The sequence below is a fragment of the Rhinopithecus roxellana genome, chromosome 3 (genome assembly GCF_007565055.1).
Source record: "Rhinopithecus roxellana isolate Shanxi Qingling chromosome 3, ASM756505v1, whole genome shotgun sequence".
Lineage (NCBI taxonomy): Eukaryota > Metazoa > Chordata > Mammalia > Primates > Cercopithecidae > Rhinopithecus > Rhinopithecus roxellana.
The window spans coordinates 125,470,939-125,493,382 of record NC_044551.1 but is presented as its reverse complement, the minus strand read 5'-3'; the positions used below and the strand labels follow the sequence as shown (position 1 = coordinate 125,493,382).

The 22,444-nt window shown below is 36.1% G+C and overlaps 1 protein-coding gene across 5 annotated transcripts in view; it reads right to left on the bottom strand.

Annotated features, from left to right (window-relative positions):
• NNT (nicotinamide nucleotide transhydrogenase) overlaps nt 1-22,444 on the bottom strand; it is a 111,530-nt gene that overhangs the window by 58,883 nt on the left and 30,203 nt on the right. For all 5 annotated transcript variants that reach the window (XM_030927252.1, XM_030927253.1, XM_030927254.1 and 2 more), the window contains 4 exons: nt 21,075-21,262; nt 4,791-4,924; nt 4,308-4,499; nt 3,606-3,759 (listed from right to left, as the gene is read on the bottom strand). In XM_030927252.1, coding sequence (XP_030783112.1) covers nt 3,606-3,759; nt 4,308-4,499; nt 4,791-4,924; nt 21,075-21,262 — 668 coding nt within the window. The remainder of the gene's footprint in view (nt 1-3,605; nt 3,760-4,307; nt 4,500-4,790; nt 4,925-21,074; nt 21,263-22,444) is intronic.

The window sequence follows — 22,444 nt, the reverse complement described above, 5'->3', positions numbered from 1 at the left end:
ATGAGCTAAGGCATGTGAAGTATTTAGCACAGTGCCTAGCAGTCAGTAAATGCTAGCTATTATTATGACCGCATTAGTCAAGAAGCACTACCTTATTATCATCCACGGTCCTTTGTGTTAGCCATCTGTGACAAAAACTACATCATATAACTGAAGGTTTTCTTATCAACTATTTAATAAACTAATGTCTTTTCTATCATACATTTAGTAACATATGTCAGACTATATTTCTATATCTGTATAACAGAGGAAGAGAAAGGCTGATGAAAGAAGAGAAAGTAAATCACATTCTTTGAAGAATGCTGTTCAAATACAATTTTTAATACATATAAAAGAAAAATGCTTATTTTTAATATAAAAGAGGGAGTTCAAGATAAAGAAAAACACATATAAGTTCATCCTTTCATTCACTGGAATATGCCACTGTCATATGTATTAAGAAGCAATATGCCCTGATTCAAGAAATATAAGAGAAACCAAGAAAAATAAATCATTATATGTACCTTGCTACATTTCCTTATGAATCTGAAAAAGAAATGGAAATTTACAATCCTACTCATAATATGTTCCATGTACAACACAATAGCCTCATTTATTTTGTTTTTTTAACAAATAAGTGCAAGTAGGGACACTGCTTCATCTACTCACAGTGTTCACCACTAGAGGCTTTTTCAGTCATTTTGCTGAGACTTGCTCTTTATTCAAGGAGAGTTACATGTTTAGCTTTAAAACATCTGGACTCACATGGGAATTTGGAGGATGCTGAGTCTACAAGAATTTTATGTGCTTGGTGCTGGTCCTTAATTCTTCATAGTTTGCTTTTGTTTTGTTTTTGTTTTGGCTCTGAATAGATCTAAACATTTTTAATTCATTCTTTGAGACAGAAACCAATTTAAAATCAAATATCCGTATTTCAGCCTCTAACAATGCATAGCCAGAATGAATATTAATCACCACTTTACAATAAATTATTTAGTGTTTTCATGAAGATGAATTTTAAAACAAAGAATTTATGTTAAATTATAAAGAAAGAGATCTAAATGAAAATATTGAATTTTTTTACAAGTTGAGTAACTCAAAATGTTAGTCAAATGTTCAAGGACTAAAGCCTATATTGTAGTATTTATTCTTTAAGGCAAACATTTGGTTCCCTTGTCTAACCCATGTGTTCAGATAATCACAACTGATATTTCACAAAAAAACAGAAAAAACATAATTATATTTATATGCATTTAACACAAGCACAATATGGCATACATCACTTCTCAATACATTTGATATAGATAAAAGTAATCTCAGCACACTGGCAGGCCAAGGCAGGAGGATCACTTGAGCTCAGGAGTTCAAGACCAGCCCGGGCAACATGGTGAAGCCCCATCTCTACAAAAAAAAACACACAAAAATTAGCTGGGCATGGTGCCATGTGCCTGTATTCCCAGCTACTCAGGAGGCTGAAGTGGGAAGCTTCCTTCCTCAACCCCAGGAAGTTGAGGCTGTGGTGAGCCATAACTACACCACTGCACTCCTACCTGAGCAACAGAAAAAGACTCTGTTTCAAACATATATATAATACATATATTTTTAATATATATAAATAACTGTATTTAAAATGTTTTCTGTAAAAGGAAAAATGTTTATTGCCTGCATATTATTTCACATGCTTTCATTCCAGTGTTTAGCACACTGACTCTATTTATTGCATCAATAAATGTAATCTCCATTTCCGTACAGGTGAGACAAGTAGTATGTTGCTGAAAAACCAAGTCTATGAGGCCTGATCACTAATGGAATCCAAAAAAGACAAAAGCATTTCATTTACTAATTTTAACAATTAATATATTGCTTGCAGGCTGGGTGCGGCAGCTCACGCCTGTAATCTCAGCACTTTGGGAGGCCAAGACGGGTGGATCATGAAGTCAGGAGATTGAGATTGTCCTGGTTAACATGGTGAAACCCCATCTCTACTAAAAATACAAAAATTAGCCGGGCATGGTGGTAGGCACCTGTAGTCCCAGCTGCTCAGAAGGCTGAGGCAGGAGAATGGCGTGAACCCGGGAGGCAGAGCTTGCAGTGAGCCAAGATCGCACCACTGCACTCCAGCCTGGGTGACAGAGAGAGACTCCGTCTCAAAAAAAAAAAAAAAGAAAACATACAGTATATATATGTGTGTATATATATCTATATATGTATATATATCTACATATGTATATATATCTATATATGTGTATATATCTACATATGTGTATATATCTACATATGTGTATATCTACATATGTAGATATCTACATATCTACATATGTGTGTATCTACATATGTATATATCTACATATGTGTGTATCTACATATCTACATATGTGTGTATCTACATATGTAGATATCTACATATCTATATATGTGTGTATCTACATATGTAGATATCTACATATCTACATATGTGTGTATCTACATATGTAGATATCTACATATCTACATATGTGTGTATCTACATATGTAGATATCTACATATCTACATATGTGTGTATCTACATATCTACATATGTGTGTATCTACATATCTACATATGTGTGTATCTACATATCTACATATGTGTGTATCTACATATCTACATATGTGTGTATCTACATATGTGTGTATCTACATATCTACATATGTGTGTATCTACATATGTGTGTATCTACATATCTACATATGTGTGTCTACATATCTACATATGTGTGTATCTACATATGTAGGTATCTACATATCTACATATGTGTGTATCTACATATGTAGGTATCTACATATCTACATATGTGTGTATCTACATATGTAGGTATCTACATATCTACATATGTGTGTATCTACATATGTAGGTATCTACATATCTACATATGTGTGTATCTACATATGTAGGTATCTACATATCTACATATGTGTGTATCTACATATGTAGGTATCTACATATGTATGTATCTACATATGTAGATATCTACATATGTATGTATCTACATATGTATGTATCTACATATGTATGTATATCTACATATGTATGTGTATCTACATATGTATGTATCTACATATGTATGTATATCTACACATGTATGTATATCTACATATGCATGTATCTACACATGTATGTATATCTACATGTGTATGTATCTACACATGTATGTATATCTACATGTGCATGTATCTACATATGTATGTATATCTACATGTGTATGTATCTACATATGTATGTATATCTACATGTGTATGTATCTACATATGTATATCTACATGTGTATGTATCTACATATGTATGTATATCTACATGTGTATGTATCTACATGTGTATGTATATCTACATGTGTATGTATCTACATGTGTATGTATATCTACATGTATATATATCTACATGTGTATATATATCTATGTATATATATGTATAGATATCTACATATGTATATATCTACATGTGTATATATATCTATGTGTGTGTATATATGTGTATACATATATACACACACACGTAGATATACACACATATATATATACACACACATGTAGATATATATACACACACATATATATATAACTTGCAAATCAAACAATCAAGACTAAACCCTGGTAAATGGTATCCTCACCTGCTGTATATGCAGAAGCCGTTGTCATTGTCTTCCTAAAGGGTGTAATGGTAGCCGCTTTTTCAGCTTCCAGCTCAGCCACTGTCTTCTGTTTTACTGGGGCACCTTGAGGAATATTTTTCGGTGTGGGAGGTGGGAAAATCACTTTGCCATCCTAATAGATATTAGAAAATAGTACATATTAAAAAGTCAATCCAGCATTTCAAAATTGCTTAAAGAATATACTTTACTATTTTTTAAAACCCTGTTCTTTTAAATATAATTTTCTGTAAATAAATTCATACAATTTGTAACATCATTTTACATAAATATGTCACATGTGTATACAAATACTAATATCTATGTTACATATACATACATATATATGTAATTTGTACACGTACAGGACATATATGTAAGAATGAAAATCAAACCCTTAAAAGCAGATAAGTGGGGGGAATGTTTAATTTTTACTTTATTCAATTTGTTCATTCTGTTTTTCAAAAGCAGTGTATATTTTTGGTAAGTCATGTACTTTTAAGTCTTTGAAATATTTTTCTTTAAATCATTCTGCATTTACAAATAATTTTTATCAGCATAAACCTGGCATACCAATACCTTATTAAAATATGTCTCAATTCCAAAATAGATTTCTTCCATAAACAGAAATTCTAAAACAAATTTACACTAAAAGCACAGGAAGGAATAGATCTCTTTACTTACTTTCATCACTACAGTTCCTCTGATGACATGACCCATCGTACCAAAGTCAAAGTCATCTTTCACATCAAAATAAAAATTATCTTTGTCCGGGCTGATGGCCTTCAGGAGTTTGGTGATGTTGTTGGAATATAGGGTGCTGGCCTGAGTGGCCATTCGGCTGGGCAGGTCTGTGTAGCCTATGTGAGTAATTCCCTAAATGAACAAAATTACAGTCAAAAAAGTCTATCGCCCTACGTTCACATTCATTCTAGAACAATTCTCATTCATATTCAATGCTAAGTTTTGAAATTATATATCTTTATAAATATATGTACATACCCATAAACATAAATACATATTTCAACAGAAACTTTAAATATGCCTACTTTTAATTTTAAAATTTTAGGCCTCAATGTCTCTAAATATTTAAAGAAATAAACACCCCCTCATAACTCACTTAAGACACGAGAAGTGATCGCAGATAGAAAATGCATCTTGCTATACCTTATGAATGTAGAGTTCTCCTGGCTTAGTGGTTTCAAAGTTTCCACCAGCCTCAGCAGCTAAATCCACAACAACTGAACCTTCCTTCATTGACTCAATCATTTCTTTATTAAATAAAACTGGAGCTTTCTTACCTAATAAAATCAAAGAAAACAGCACAAGTTATATTATCATTTTCTAATGCCTTAAGGTCTAATTATTACAATAGTCTCTGGCCATTCAGGAATTTAACATCGGAAATTTTAATTCTTTCCAAGAGACCCCTAAAGACCATAGCATGGGTGAGACTGGGAATTCTCTTAAGGAAAAAAATATGATGAGTGTGAGCTGCAAAGGCAGTGTGCAGGAGGGAGCCATGTGACTGGCAAGCAGGCCCTGCCATCTGCTCAGCATGAGAATCTCAGCACTGCTCTCCCCACCTGGTTTATACACCACAGCATTCACGAAGAGATCAACAGTTTGACTGTTTTTTTAAAAATGCATAATAATAAACCACTATGGAAACTATATGCACCCAAATTGAACAATTCGTAAAGGTCACCAATGTCAAGAGTACAGTTAATGCTAATTTATGAATTACAAAACAGAATATTGCCAATTATCTTAACATATGTCACCAGATTTTCTGACACATCATATTAACCTACCTTAATTTAACACAGAAAATTTTGAGGAGAGACAGGAAAATGCCAAGAGATCAAAACAGTGGAAACCTACAACTCCAAAAGGTTTAGGAGTTCCCTCATACACTTTCATTCCCACTCGACAATTATGTATTGGTGTCTATAGTGAGTCAAGCCCTATCTATGCCTGGTGCTGGGAATACAGTGGTAAATAAACAAAAAAAAAAAATCCTTGTTCTCATGGTGTGCATTTTCCTCATTTAATAGTTCACCTTTTAAATTTGCAATGTGTTTTTAAGAAGTTCACTAATTCTTAAATAGAAGATGAAAACCCAGACCTTAGGACTTTTTGAGCTAATATACATCAATATGTTCAACAGGGGCTTATACTGTCAGCATACTATCGTGTTCGCATTTCATAAAACAATAGAAATACCTAAATCAAACGATAAAGGAAATAAACTTGTGAGATTAGTAGTATGGAAGCAGAGCATAGCCGGGTGCAGTGGCTTATGCCTGTAACAATTTGGGAGGCTGAGGTGGGGAGGATCACTTGACCCCAGGAGTTCCAAACCAGCTGGGGTCACATAGCAAGACCCCATCTCTACAAAAATAAAAAAACTTAGCTGGATGTGGTGGCACATGCCTATAGTCCTAACCCCCCAGGAGGCTGAGAAAGGAGGATCACTTGAGCCCAGGAACTCAAGGATGCAGTGAGCTATTTTTGCACCACTGCACTCCAGCCTGGACAACAGAGTGAGACCCCATCTCTTAAAAATATACGTATTTTTTATAAAAAGAAAGCAGAGCATTAGTAGCCTGATTATCTTTAGCTCTTCTTTTGAAAGCTTTCAATTCTGTATTTACAGAATTTGATTCGAAAAGGAAAAATAACATTTGTAGTACATGTGGAAATAAAAGGTTGTGAAGATACAAGTGAGGTGTTTATGTAGTACTTCCTTCTACTTCCTTCTTTTTTTTTTTTTTTTTTTTTGAAACGGAGTCTCGCTCTGTCGCCCGGGCTGGAGTGCAGTGGCAGGATCTCAGCTCACTGCAAGCTCCGCCTTCCGGGTTTACGCCATTCTCCTGCCTCAGCCTCCCAAGTAGCTGGGACTACAGGCGCCCGCCACCTCGCCTGGCTAGTGCTTTGTATTTTTTAGTAGAGACAGGGTTTCATCATGTTAGCTAGGTTGGTCTCAATCTCCTGACCTCGTGATCTGCCCTCTCGGCCTCCCAAAGTGCTGGGATTACAGGCTTGAGCCACCGCGCCTGGCTGTACTTCCTTCTTTTGCTACAAACTGTATAGTTTCGAGATAAAGTACAAATCCTAAGGCTCCTGGGACTGAATGCCTCTCACCCTGGGTGAAGTGGTTTTTCTAACATGCCCTCTCGAAACTGCACCATTGGACCTTCTTCTATTCCAGCCACACTGGGCTCACTGCCACATGATTTGTTAGAAGATCTCTTGTCCTTTCTTTTGAGTTTCCAAGAAAGAGCAAGAATCAAGAGACATTTTGCCCAGAGACAATACCCTGAAGTTCTGGTAGTTTCACCACTTCTCAAAATTATCCAAAAGTATTCCTTTCCTCTACCCTCCGTACTATAATCTAACAAAGGCACCTTGAATACTTAACTAAACTTTACTCAACCATGAGAATTTGAGGAAGCAAACCACATCCATCTGAGGACTCTTCCCAAAATAAAGGTCATGCTGCTTGGCTCTCCAGTGATTTAAAGTTATGGATCATACGGCTACCTCTACATAGAGGGGCACATTTAAAGGGCTACCTGTACTTTCCAGGTACTTACTGTCATCACCACCCCCACCCTCTGGGGTCAGAGCCTCTTCTCTATTTACCAGCCATTGTTTACCACAGCTTTTCCTCCCGCCTTATTTGTACCCACCTTTGGCCAATGATTGCACATATTTGATTTGGCATCTAACTAATTTCCCCTGCCCTAGATATTTGCGATTCCTTCTTTCTCCTGAGACATCCATAGCTAAGGATCAGTCCCTGGACCGTATGCTACCACTTTGCGAGACATCAAGTGGCCAAAACCATTTTAGGCTCCCTAGAAACATCAAAATATACAACCCATTTATCTCCTCTGATTTTACTCATTCAACCCCACAAAACAACTGTACAGTAGCAAACACAACTTTGAAAAACACACGTACATGTTTGCATCTTAACAAAGATAAGTTGGGTGTTTTGTCCCTATTATTGCTCAGAAATTCAATCACTTTTAAAACAATAGCATATTATTTCACATAGGTTAACTTATTTGGTGCACAGACTGAAGGGTATCACTATAACAAGTTTAAAATTTTACTTAAGTCACACAAGAAAATTTAAATACATGGAATTATAATAAGTAAAAAGCACATAACAAAATAGTATGTAAGTTTAGATATATATTTATATACATGAATGTTTCTATTTATATATACATAGATTAATATTATATAATACATTACACATATTATACAGTTTGTAATAAATTCTATATTATATAACATTTAACAAAACCAGGGTATATTCGAGTGGTGAGGCTATTTTCTTCTCTGTGTTTTTCCTTAATTTTAAAATTAAAACATCTTTAATAAGGGCTACAGGGAATACAATCATGAATGTAACAGTGCAGCTGCCTTCAGGCACTCACATGTGGACTAATTTTTTGAGAATTCTAGAAAGTGCAGAAATAAAAATTGAAAACAGAAGGGAAAAAAATAAAGCCAAAAAAGAAGCAAAATAGTAAATAAAAGCTCCAGATGAGCAAAACCTCAAAAGAACAGGTCCAGAGACAGAAAGACTGAGAAGACAATTTCAAAATACTATCTTACTCTGGTAGCCTAATATAATAAAGTTTAATGCATAATAAATGCACCATTACACAATGAAGAACAAAAGTAATATGATGATTAGTTAGGTATCTGGGTAAAAAATATCTACACAAACCTAATACCATACATTAAACTCTAGAAAGATAAGAATTAATTGTAAAAGAAGAGAATCAATTCATGAAGTGAAAGAAAAGAGGAAAAAGGAAACCTTGGTGAATATCTCTCTAGTCTGTGGATTTAAAAAGCACTTCCTAAATTTAAAGCAATGAAGAAAATTACAAAAGAAAACATCAATAGATTTAAATATGAAAAATGTATATATTACAATTCTCAAGAAACAGACAAAAATTGATGAAAAGCCCACAGAAATTTCAATAAAAACAAAACACTATAATCCTATAGATAGGTGAACAATAAATACAAATGGAAAATTAAATAAAAACAGTAAAAACAAATAAAAGTTCACTCAGTATGATATGGAGAGATCACAGGTGATCTTTATTTTCTACTTTGTACTTTACAGCATCTCCAATAAAAGCCACATATCATTTTTATTTTAAAAATAAAATAAAGTACTCCTGGATAATCACAACCAGTTTCTCCTTAAGTCAAGGAGAAGTGGCGGTTTAAGAGTTGGTACTATGAGAACTAGAAGAACTTAGAAAAACCCCAACCTACTTACTTACCAATTGAAAAGCCTGACCCAAAATCACCTGCCCTCCCGCCCTTCTACAACAAATGACGCTATGCAATTAGGGCAGTCTTTCAAGGACTGTATCAAAACACAATAAAGGGAGACACGGGCATAACTAAACATGGAATACAAACAGGAAGATGTGTTAGATTTTTTACATGTATAACATGGAAATGAATATATCCAATGTTTACAAATTCTTCAAATATAAAGAGATGCCCTCTACACCCCAGAGACAGCTTGGTGAAAGACCTAGATATAAAAGACAAAATAAGCACATCATTCTGACAAAGGCTTATAAAAAAGAAAATAATAATAAACACATCAGGTATTTTGAGACATAACTGCAAAAGAAACAGGAAAATTGGTAAAATAAGGCAGATGAGAGGCATTTTTAAAGCCCAATTGGGCTTTTCCCCCTTTTGAAGTTCATTTCTATTAATTTTATCATTTATCTGCAAAAGATGAGATACACAAAAAGATCATTATATTTCCTAAACCAGCCCCCTTAAAAAAAATCAATCACTGTGACAGAATAAAATTAACAAGGAGAGAAAATTTTAAGAAATACTTTCTGATACAATACCAACTGTGGGTGAAGGATTTGGCATGATATCCAACTTTATGAAATATTTCTTGCTCCCTTCTGGTTCGTAGACATTAAGTTCCCCTGGAAGGGTTACTCAGTTCCCTCTCAGAGAGACTTATTTCCATACTTTTGCCAAGAAAACCGTAGGACGTCAAGCTCTCACAGTCATCATTCAAATATTCATTCATTCATTGACATAACTAATACTTACTTAGTGCCTCCCATGTGCAGGGTGGATGGAGGAAGAAAAATTTTACTTAGGCTCTAGGGTCTAATATTTTACAACTAAAAGTGGCTGCATTCAAAGGTTGGTTAACAATTTTATTACTAGAAAAGTTGGGTATTTAAAGCACTCATGTAAAAATTTGAATTATAGTTTCCCGATTGGTTGGTAGTTATCTGGAGTGAATAAAGGTACCACAGGTTAGTGTAAGGCATCCTTGAATCTCCATGTGCACCATGAATTGACTGTAGACTGAAAAACTGCCTCACACAAGTGTACTATTTCTTGATATATGCACATATGGCTGTGATTCACGTAAATTCATTTTTAAATGTTATTGAGTTCATAGCATCTTTTTTCAACCATGTATTTTCTCAATAAATGAATACTAAGATGCAGTTTTAAAAGTAGTAAAATGAGAAACTGCTAGAAAAACTAACTTCTGCTTTGTTTTTTGTTTTTTCTCATCTGTGACTTGAGAAAAATTACTAATTTCTAAAAATAGCTTTAACAACTCATTGCTGTGTAGCAAAAGAATATATCATTGGCTTCTTTACAGCACTAAATTCAAAAAGAGTCACACAGCTTAAACTAAATACCAAAGGCTAAAGATTTACCAGAAAATTCTGTAATATATTATATCTTTTTGAATGAATCAGGCCTAACATGATAATCTGAAATCAATAAATTCCCAGATTCTATCTTAACGGGAAAAGAACCAAACCCTCACACTTTAATCATACCAAAAAGAAAAAATTAATTAATTAAGAAGAAACCACTAAAAATATTAAAAACAACAAGCCATGAAGATGAAATGGGTTTACCACAACATTTTATAATGATTCCAAGGAGCATTCAGCATTATTTACTGGAATTATTCAACGGCATGTAATCAGATGGGGAAATTCCTAACTTCCTGGTCTGTAAGGCATCAAATTAGAGGGTCTAAAAACAAAACAAAACTTTCTGCTTTAACAAGTACATGAGATATTTAGCTCCACAGTTGCAAATAAATAATACGAATCATAGAATCTATTAATCCAAACCAAAATAGATTTCTCATGAACAAGTACTAGGCAGACAAGGACAGTTTTTAATGTAATGTAGTCTCTACATTGACTAAATGTAAAATAGAGCAGGTAAAGAAAGATAGGCTGAACTTTATCATTTACACGGTAAGAAGCTTCATTATAACAACACAATGTTGTACTGAGTATTGTTAGTATCTACTCAGTACCCATTTTCTCCTTTTGTCACTATGCTGATTTTCATTTTTCCACCCAGTCCACGAGACATGACCTCAGAAACCACTTGTATTCGTCTGATCTCATATATTCATATATATATATCTATATCTATATAAAGAACTGCCCGAGACTGGGTAATTTATAAATGTAAGGGGTTTAATTGACTCACAGTTCCGCAAGGCTGGGGAGACTTCAGGAAACTTACAATCATGGCAGAAAGGGAAACAAATATGTTCTTCACATGGTGGAAGGAGGAAGAAATGAGTGCCCAGTGAAGGGGGAAGCCCCTTACAAAACCATCAGATCGCATGAGAACTAGCTCGCTATCATGAAAACAGGATGGGGGAAACTCCCCTTGGTTCAATTCTCTCCACCTGGCCCTTCCCGTGATATGTGGGGATTATGGGAACAACAATTCAAGATGAGATTTGGGTGGGGGCACAACCAAATCATATCACTACTCCAGAGGCAGGCCTGGAAGGTCTAAGGGTAATCTTATCACTTTATTAGTGACTGGTTCAGATATCCAGGTGTAAGTTGAGGTGCATCTCATTGCCCTACCTACAAGGATTGGTTCAGAAATGGTCATAAACCAATCGAGGTTAGTATAAATGAGGGAAAATTTGCTAAGGATTTCTGAAAAAGAAGTTTCCTTCTTTTTGCTCTTCAAGAGGGTGCCATCAGCACTGGACTACCTCCTCCTCTAAATATTGTGTTGTACATACTGGAGCCTGAAATTGTCGCTGCCTTTTGCACAGCACTGAGGATGAAGCCAACTCAGAGACCAGAGCATGAAGGAGCACAGTCAGGGTGTCCCAGCCCACACTTATCCACAGCTATAACTAGACTTCGTTCTGTTAACAGAACCCAAGAAATCGCCTACTTTAAGGCAGGTTGTGTTAGAATTTCTGTTTCTGGCAGCTAAAGGCATCCTAACGGGTCCATACCAAAAGCTCTTTTAGCATTTCAAAATCACTGATGGGGTTAAAGTACTGAGTCTTAAGCTTTTAAAATGTTACCAATGATAACAAAAGGGTTTTTATACATATATGTATGCATATGAGAATAAAAAATAATAGATTATGTAAAATATAGAATATGGCAAGAAAGTGCTGAACATCTAATCCACTAATCCATTTTCTAATGAGTCTCTGATTTAGCCAGCTCCACAGTACATACAGCAACCCCTCTACTCTGTTCATCATAGATATGAAAGCTGTGTTCATGAGCCTAAAGAGATTCTGGCCCAAGTTTAAATAGTCAAGCAAAGTACTTTGTATGTGAGCTTTATCCCTGGAACTACAGGAAAACTTTGCCTGCATAATTATTTGTATAAAGAACCAGACAGAAAGTCAGGCTGGCAAATAGTTGGCTTTTACAAATTGGATCCCTTGAGATATTTCTAAATGTAATACTTATGAAATATGATTAGTCAACAGCATATTTTAGCAGATTAGAAAAATCTCTAAAGATCTATTTAAAGAAGAAACCTAAAAACAAGCTTTTACCTCATAAGTAAAGAATATGTTTATAAACATTTTGAAAGGATTAACTGAATAATTCACCTCTCAGAGCTGCAAAATTCTGTATACATAAAAAGCAAAATTAGTTAAGATTTTACCATGGTTTCATGGGTTACAGGAATTCTCCAAACTTAAATGGTAGCACAAATAAGGAAATACATATTCTCATAGAAACTATAGCATTCTTTGAATTCCCTCCAACATAAGTATAGATATACATTAGCTACCAAAATCCTTTAAAAATTGAAGCAATAAAATTGTATTACACATTCTGATTTTATTATTTTGTTAATATGAAAGAATTTAAAACTGTTTTTAAAAATAGAAACAGTGTTGTTTATTTTCTTTCTCATGTCGTTCAACTTAGGTCAGAATGAGGTTAACTGGGAAAACAGACTTAATAAAAATGGATATCTTCAGCAAATTCAGATAAAAAACAATTAAGTCATGTTTCTCTGCAGGGAAACCCATGCCACATTGCCATCTAATAAATACTGGTTATGTAACTTCATGGGTGGATTCATGAGGGACCATCTTCAACGTTCCACATAATCCTTGAGAATGTCTGGATTTTTATTGCAAAAGTCAGTAAGATTTGTAGTCCTGAGTCCCATCCAGAAGACGAGGCATCACCAATGGAAGAAAGAATTACAATAATGTTCTCTATGCCCAGCCCTACACAGGGTTTTTTCTTCATTCCTCAAAACAACTTTGCAAGGTAGAGATTTTTATTCACATTTCAGAGATAAGGAATCTGATATTCAGAGAGACAAATCAGCTGTTAAGTAGTAGAACCAGAATTTGAATCTACTCTATCTGGCTCTAAATCTATGACCCTTCCCCTGATTTCCAATGAACAGATCAAACATTAACACATTAAATTACAAAGCAGGGAAGAGGAAAGAGGCTGTTAGCTGTGCACAAAACTCTACATTTGTTATGGGCTGAATTGTGACCACTGCAAAATTCCTATGTTGATACCCTAACCCCCCGTACCTCAGAATATGGCTGTATTTAAAGACAGGGCTTTTAAAGAGGTAATTACATTAAAATGAGTCTATTAGGGTGGGCCCTAGGACAACCTGACTGGTGTCCTTAAAAGAAGAGGAAATTGAAGCATAAAAAGAGAAACCAGGCATGCACACACACAGAGGAAAGACCATGTGAGGACACAGCAAGAGGGCAGCCATCCACAAGCCAAGGAGACAGGCTCAGAAGAAACTAATCCCACTGACACATTGACCTTATATATCTATCTTCTGGAACTCTGGGAAAATAAATTTCTGTTGGTTAAGCCACTAGGTCTGTGGTATTTTGTCATGGCAGCCCTAGCACACAAATACAATGTTCTCTTATTCCTGGGCACAGAGCTAGACAATTCCCAGCTTCCTTCACAGTTAGGTTTGGCCACGCGACTAAGTCTTAGCAAAAGAATGCAAAGCAGGAGTGATGTGTGCCATTTCCTGACCTTCCATGCACACTCCTCCATCCCACTTTCCCTCTGGCTGGCTGAAATAGAGACAGTCCCAGAGCAACCTTCATAGCCTCATAATGATGATAGCAACACTGTCATAACCTGAATCCCCAAATGACCATATGAAAAAGAGCTGCCCACCAATGTGTGAACCTACCTATTACTAAGCAAGATGTAAATTTCTGTAACATCGGCGCCATTATGCATTGCTGGATTAATCTGTTACAGCAAAACTCATAGATTTAGGGCTAGACCACCCTAACTAATACTGAAGCACAAGAAAGTATAGGGAAAATGTAAGGAAGGAGATACAGAAACGCACATGGTAGGGAAGTACTAATACATTAGCAGTAATGCTATTTGTGCTGCTTTGCCAAAGACAGTCTCAGCCTCCCAATCCTTTACAAACCAGGGAAAGCCAGGAAGGAAGCATAAAGCATACCAACATTGCAACATGCTTTTGGAGAAATAACAAACCAAACCAAAGTATAACTATGCCATAAATTCTTCCTAACAGAACATTTGCTAAATCTAGCCCAGTCACTCACAAAGTGTGCTCAAATACACCCTAAGAACAAGACTGATAAATAGCAATGGAAAAGTCACAGTTTTGGCATCCTCCACTTGAGGACAAGTTGCTCTATCTGCATTGAAAGCTATGAAGAGGTGTGTAGACAGCCTGTGGTTACCAACCCTTGATGTTGCAATACTTAAGTTTCTCTCTGTTCTTCAAAATGTCTTCAATATCCTCAAAACAAATTAAACTTTATATAACAATATTACAAAAGTCTATATAATCATAAAATACATTGAAGGGAGGGAATTACAGAACATGAATCAGATAACAAAAAAAGTAATATAATTCCAAAAGAGTTGGGAATCACTGATCTTACAGTTTCGTCCTTTGTGATCATAATGCATACAGTTTAATAAGAGAATGAATAATAAATCCTTACTTTTGGCAAAAACTTTAGTCATCAAAAACAATATTTCTTTGTGGAATTACACAACTAGAGAGTATCAGTTATTCTTGTATCAGTGATTCTCTTGCCTAAAAGCACAAGTTTCAACAATTACCATGGAAAGTCATTCTTTTGCGCTATATTTCCACTCCATATGAAAGATAAATTCAACAAGACAGATGGAGAACAAATGTTGATTTTCCAGGAGACTGCAACATCTCAGGTTCATACATGTAAGGAACTTGTATATTAGAGGAAAACACCTCCCACCCAATTCTCCAGAGACATGGAAAATTACCACAAAAGTCCACACCCTTTGAGGGGTATATTTTATAGATCCTAACAAGTATAGATAAAAACAAAAAGTATGGTCACCCTAATCTGGATTGTGCCTAAAAAAAGACACAAGTACATATGGCATAAAGTATTTTAATTAACAATCGAGCAATGCATATGTTCCTTCCTCTCTGACAGGACACTTTCTAATTCCCAAACAGCTCTTCCACTACTTCCTAATTCTATCTCCTGAGAGGTCTAACTAGCCAACCACCTCAAACTGCAGAATGGGCATGTGTCCCAGTTTTGAATAATTTAAGGAAGTTAAGTTCCCAGGCTTAAATTAGCCTCTGCAATATTCCTATCCAAAAGTGAACCAACAGAGTGTTCTATCAGAATTTGTAGATACCACTGAAAAAAATGAAAGGAACTGTACCAACCAAGACCTAAAGAAGGTATCCAGAATTACTAGTTCAGCAACCTTTGCTAAGCCACCATTGTGTACAAAGCACTATGCCAAGCACTGGCATAAATCAAAGACTCCTGCTGCACTCACAAGGAGACAAGATAACTGAGGAATGATGGCACTAAGCACTGCTATAATAGGAAGAACAAGCAAAGTGCTTTGAGTGCAGGAAAAAGAAAAAAGAACACTACTGCTGAGCAGGAGGCAATAGAAACTGTGGAGGATGTAGTAATTGAGTTGAGTAGGATTTCAAAAAGCAGGCAAGGGCAAGGATAGTATTCCAAAGAGAATAAGCAATATGTGCAAAGGCAAAAAAGTATCTTGGCCCATTTGAGGAGATAATAGCAGTCAATATGGCTGAAATCAGGCCCAGAGAATAAGATATTAGTTTAATATGAGACCCAAAAGCTAAATCAGGACCAGATAATGAAAGCCAAGAAATACCTTCAAGGAATGGAAACTTTATACCACAGGTAATTGGGGAGTGGGAGACTATCATCCAACTCTGTTCAGTTTAGATGGTTTGCTTCATATAATGATGCTGGGAACCCAAGTAGCCCAAGCTACTGTCATCATTGCTAAAAATCCAGGCCTTAGAACAGCTATGGTTCCCCTAAATTAATAAGGACTAGACCTATAGCTGGGAAGCTACAGGACTTTAAGACGCTCATGATTTTTTAATTAAGAGGTCACCAGAAAGATTTCAAATGGAAAAGTTGGTTTCTGTCAGGTTAAACTTAGCATGTGCTCCATAGTTCTCTTCACTCTCATTGAAACTTAGGTGAAATTTGCCTAAGACACAGTCAGTGCAAAATCACCATGATTCCTTCTCACCCCATACCATACTCCCCTCCCCAATGTACTTATCAGATTTTCAACCTGATTCAGTCCCTTCCTGATTAACTATTCTATGTCTACGACAAGTCTCTCTAAAAGGGTTTGAGATCATTAAGGATGTTAAAAAATCTTGTGTCTCAAAAGGCTTAGCAGAAAAGATTATGAGCACAGCCTGAACATTACCAGAGAGCAGGGCTGCCTTACTTTGGGCTGCCCCAAAGGTCAATGAGCTGTACAGGAAAGTAGAGAGCTTTCCTTTATGCGCACAGCACCACAAAGTGGGGCTGTCAGCTTGGCCCCATCCTCAAGTTACCTGCATTAAGTGAAATTCTCACCTTTAATCCTTCACTCAACCCAATAGGGGGGTGAGATGATAGTATAAGATATCAGGCAGCATAACAACTAGCTAGCTACAGAACTATCTCATTCCACACATAATCTATGTAAGTACAAGTTCATTGTTTTTTCAAGACCACCAAGTGACATATACCTAGGACAATAAAAATGTACTAACTCCGTAAAGTTGCTTCTTGAAACTAGTTACTTACCTATGTCTGCCTCTCAACATTCTTATCCATGCCAGGTCTTCAGTCCAGCCTTCCAGGGATCTCAGTCTATAAATCTTAGCTTAGAGAATTTCTGACATTTGACTTAATCCCCTTTGAATCCACTCAAGGAAAACTTCAGAACAATTTCTGCTCTGAGGGTCATTCAAGAGTCAGCTACACCATCAGGGCACCCAGGCAAAGGCTCAGGACATAAAGCAGTAAAGGTATAATGCCAAGGACACTGTTTTCCAAAGGGCATTTTTACCTTCATGTACTCTTTCAGTCATTTTTGTTAAATGCTCATGTTTTCTGTTTTCAGTGCCCCAGAGATAGGAAAGATCTGTAGAAAAATCACCTTTTCCCATATAATATTCCAATTCACTTTTTTCTTTCTTCTTTTTTTTTTCAAAAGAAAGTAAAGGCCCTTTTCAGCCGGCCTTTTGAGGGTGAGCTCTGAACTGAGGTACTGATCAAGGACTTTCTGCAAGTTTAATGTGAAGATCGTGGCTTCAGAAAACAAGAAAGGCTTAGTGGAACAGATTAATAAAACTTCTTCAACTAGACTTCAAGATTGTCAAGTCTGAACTTTTACTAAAGTACACTAACTATAAACTACTTATAAAAAATAAAATATTATGGGGAGAGGGCAAGGCCCTGAAACTCAGTATGTGTTTATAAAATAAATCTTGAGTACTATCACTGACATCTAGCTCTGTAATCAATAATAAATCTATATACTCTATTCGAATTATCCCTAGTTCTTTAAAGTATGAGTTGACTAAATAAAACTAGCTTCCTAGCCACATGGCTTACTCAATGAGTAAATGTTTTAGCACCCTCTACTGGCCACTTGTTACCTCTAATCCTCTCATAACTTCCCCCACAATGCGCAGCTGCTTCGCAGAGGTCAGATGGTGGCTGCAGCATATGTCACCCCATTCCTTCCTCAGAACCACCTGTGAAACAGCTAGGCCAGGAGCCACTGCCACACAAGAAAAGGATGAATCCTGAAGTGCTCTCCTGACACTGTTTGTGCATGAGTTATGTCTTCACTGACAGATTTCACAACTACCCTGGGTCCAGGGTTTGATCTGTATGCATCTCCCAGAACCAACCACAGGCCTCATTTCTACAATTACAGATGCTCCCATTGCCTGAGCCCTGCCGAGACCCCATATCAGCCTCCTGCCTGTCTGCTTCATCTAGCCGCTCTGCGGGGACGCAGGTATCTGGAGAGACCAGCTCACCTATCACCTGGGTTAACAGAGGACAGAAAGAAAAACACACTTGGGAGGCTTGTTTTCCCCCACAAGCTCACAGATCTGATGCCAATCAATTCTTTGTCCTTAGGTCTATATTAACCAGGTTTTTTGTTGTAGGGGAAGGTACTGGAGGAGAGCTTCTCCTCTTTCATAGCCTAATGACAAAGCAAATTCTAATAATCCACAGTACCTCAGAGAAAGTGAGGCTCCTTCACTAGGATCTAACATAAGCAACCAGGAAGCTCTCATTATGTGGTCCACTTTCTTTCAGAAAGGAAAAAATTAGAATCAGCATGGTGTTCATTATTCAATAACAAAAGGAAAGGATAGGTGAAGAGAAGAGGTGAGACTATAAAATATGGACAGTTTGCTCATGCCCAAATCTTGCTAGATCAAGCTACTGCTTACTGATTAATAAACACTTATTGGTTTGACATCAGTCATGTACTGAGTACAAAATACTCTTTAGAAGATTTGTAAAGGGACTAGAAAGTAATTCCTCCCATCAAAAAGCTCACAATTTGGCTGAAAACATGTCAAATGAAATAATTTAAAACTGACAAAGGGTCATTTCCATAAGTAAAAATATACACTGAAAATTCCATAAATACATATACATACAAAGTTCCCTATCTCTCTCTCACACATATATGGGAAAAAAAGATCAAAATATTCATAACAGTCATCTCTCTGGTAGAATTTCAAATGATCTGGATTTTTTTTCTTATTTATCACTACTGTTTGAATTTCCTACAAGGAGAAGGTAGTATCTTAAAGAAAATGTAAATAAATTAACAATCAATTTATCAAGGGTTTGAGCAGAGGAACCTGCTTATGAATATAATACTGTACATACATCAACAAATGGTGCTGGGATAATTGGCAAGCCACATGCAGAAGAATGAAGCTGGATCCTCATCCCTCATCTTATACAAAAATCAACTCAAAGATGGATCAAAGACTTAAATCTAAGACCTGAAACCATAAAAATTCTAGAACATAACATCAGAAAAACTCTTCTAGACACTGGCTTGGGTAAAGAGTTCATGAACAAGAACCCAAAAGCAAATGTAACAAAAACCAAGATAAATAGATGGCACTTAGTTTAACTAAAAAGCTTCTGCACCGCAAAAGAAATAGTCAGAGTAAACATACAACCCATGATAGGAGAAAATTTTCACAAACTATGTATCTGACAAATCACTAATATCCAGAATCTAAAAGGAACTCAAACAAATCAGCAATAAAAAAAAAATAATCCCATCAAAAAGTGGACAAAGGACATGAATAGACAATTCTCAAAAGAAGATATACAAATGGCCAACAAACATATGAAAAAAATGCTCCACATCACTAATGATCATGGAAATGCAAATCAAAACTACAAGATACCACCTTACTCCTGCAAAAATGGCCATAATTTAAAAATCAAAAAATAACAGATGTTGGCATGGATGTAGTGAAAAGGGAACACTTTTACATTGCTGGTGGGAATGTAAACTAGTACAACCACTGTGGAAAGCAGCATGGAGATTCCTTAAAGAACTAAAGTAGAACTACCATTTGATTCAGCAGTCTCACTACTGGGTATCTACCCAGAGGAAAAGAAGTCATTATATAGAAAAGACACTTGCATACTCATGTTTATAGCAGCACAATTCACAGTTGCAAAAATATGAAACCAGCCTAAATGCCCATCAATCAATGAGTAGATAAACATACATATACATATACATATACACACACACCATGGAATAGCACTCAGCCATAAAAAGGAACAAAATAATGGCATTCACAGCAACGTGGATGGAGGTGGAGACCATTATTCTAAGTGAAGTAACTCAGGAATTAAAAACTAAATACTGTTAAAAGTGGAAGCTAAGTTATGAGGACACAAAGATATAAGAATGATATAATGGGCTTTGGGGACTCAGGGGTTAAGAGTGGGAGGGGGTTGAGGGATAAAAGACTAAACATTGTGTACAGTGTACACCGCTTAGTTGACAGGTGCACCAAAATCTCAGAAATCACCACTAAAGAACTTTTCCATGCAACCAAACACCACCTGCTCCCCAAAAGCCATTGAAGTTTTTTAAGTTGCAGAGAAAATAATAGTAATAATAACCTTTTCTAAATAAATAGTGTTTTATTCTCCAGGAAAAAAAAATTGTACATACAGTATAATCTATGAACTTACACAAAAACTCACAAAAGGGCTAGGTGCGGTGGCTCATGCCTGTAATCGCAGCACTTTGGAAGACCAAGGCAGGCGGATCACCTGAGGTCAAGAGCTCGAGACCAGCCTGGCCAACATGGCAAAACCCCAACTCTACTAAAAACACAAAAATTAACCAGACGTGGTAGTGGATGCCTGTAATCCCAGCTACTTGGGAGGCTGAGGTAGGAGAATCGCTTGAACCCAGGAGACAGAGGTTGCAGTGAGCCGAGACTATGCCACTGCACTCCAGCCTGGGCAATAAGAACGAGACTCCATTTCAAAAAAAAATAAAAAATTTTTCACAGAAAAAATACTTGAAGAAAATTATTAATGACTATGAATTTTGTCATATGTTTTTTCATTTTCTAGTACTTTTATAATAGAAAGTACTAGATCCTTCCTTAAAGAAATTCAAATGTTAAGCAATCATTCACTCTTGCTATTTAAAAAAAAAAAGTAAAAGTGCTTTTAAAATAACCATTTACTTAATGGCATACCTGGAATAAGTGCTGTGCTGATAAGGATGTCTACCTCCTTGCATTGTTGAGCAAACAGTTTCATTTCAGCTTCAATGAACTCTTTGGACATCTCTTTTGCATATCCTCCTTGTCCCTCACCAGATTCCTTCAAGTCCACCTCCAAGGGCTCAGCACCAAGAGACTTGAACTGTTCCAAAGCTGCAGCTCTAGGGTGATTGTTAAAGTGGAAAGAGTAGTTATTTCAGGCCCTAATAAAGAAGTCAAGATCATCATTTATATCTACCTTTTTAAGAACAACAAACTATATATTCAAAAATCAACAGTCCCTTTGATGTCATACTTCACTGTTTCAAATTTTTTTCTAAAGGCAAGTAACATATTTAAGAGAATATTCTTTTCTGAAAGAAAAAAAACTACTTAGAATTCCAACTTCTACTTAGTTAAGCTGCAAAAGCAATTTCACAATTGCCAACTCCAGTAATCAATTGTGTTCCTTATGACCCCGGTGTGGATGATGATGTGATATCTGATATATATCAGGATTTGATATCATTCAAATCATTCAAGATGAGGTTTTTCACTTGAAAATATTCTGAATTTGTTCTTATTAGAGACTTTTCCCACAAAAATAACTCTACATGTAAAATTATTCTAATAAAGTGACTTTTTTGCCCCCTACCCTGTCCTCATTAAATTGTATTTGCAAAAAATAACCTATAAATAGTAGTAAAGGGTAAAATGTGAAAAGCCAACACATTTAAATTTTATAAAAATAAATTCAGTTTTAAATAAATAAATAAATGCTACCCAAGTACTGTCTCCTGGTTGGAAAACCAGAACCAACAAAGACCTCAGCTCTGTGGTGGACATGCGTGTAACTCATCAATATCCATTCCACTGTGGTAAATCCCAAACCCACCTAATGACAATAATCAATCAGGGTACTTGTTAAAAGTTCAAATTCCCAGGTCCCTTCCCAGACCCACTGAATTATAATCTCCAGCAAGCAGGCCAGACGCTATATTATTTTTAGCAAGAGCTGCAGTTCATCCTTGTCATCATGGAAGTTTGGGAAACCATGATCTGAGCCAATAAATCCCTAGCAACCATCATGTTCAAGAGTATGCATAAAGGGTAGGACATACAGTCCACGGTTGAGCAAGAGGTTCTCCCTCTGGTGGCTTGAGCAAGGAATCTGGTAGCCCAGATTGCCCCCTGGAGGTAAAGTTGCAACCACAAGTGGAATCAGCCTTAGGAGGAAGCCAAAGCCAAGGACAGCAGAGAGGAGTGATAGAAACTGGTCCTTGATAGCACCGAGAAGCATCTCACTCTAATGTGAAAAGGAAGTCATTCCCCTGGATTCTCAGTTAGAAGAAATAATACATTTT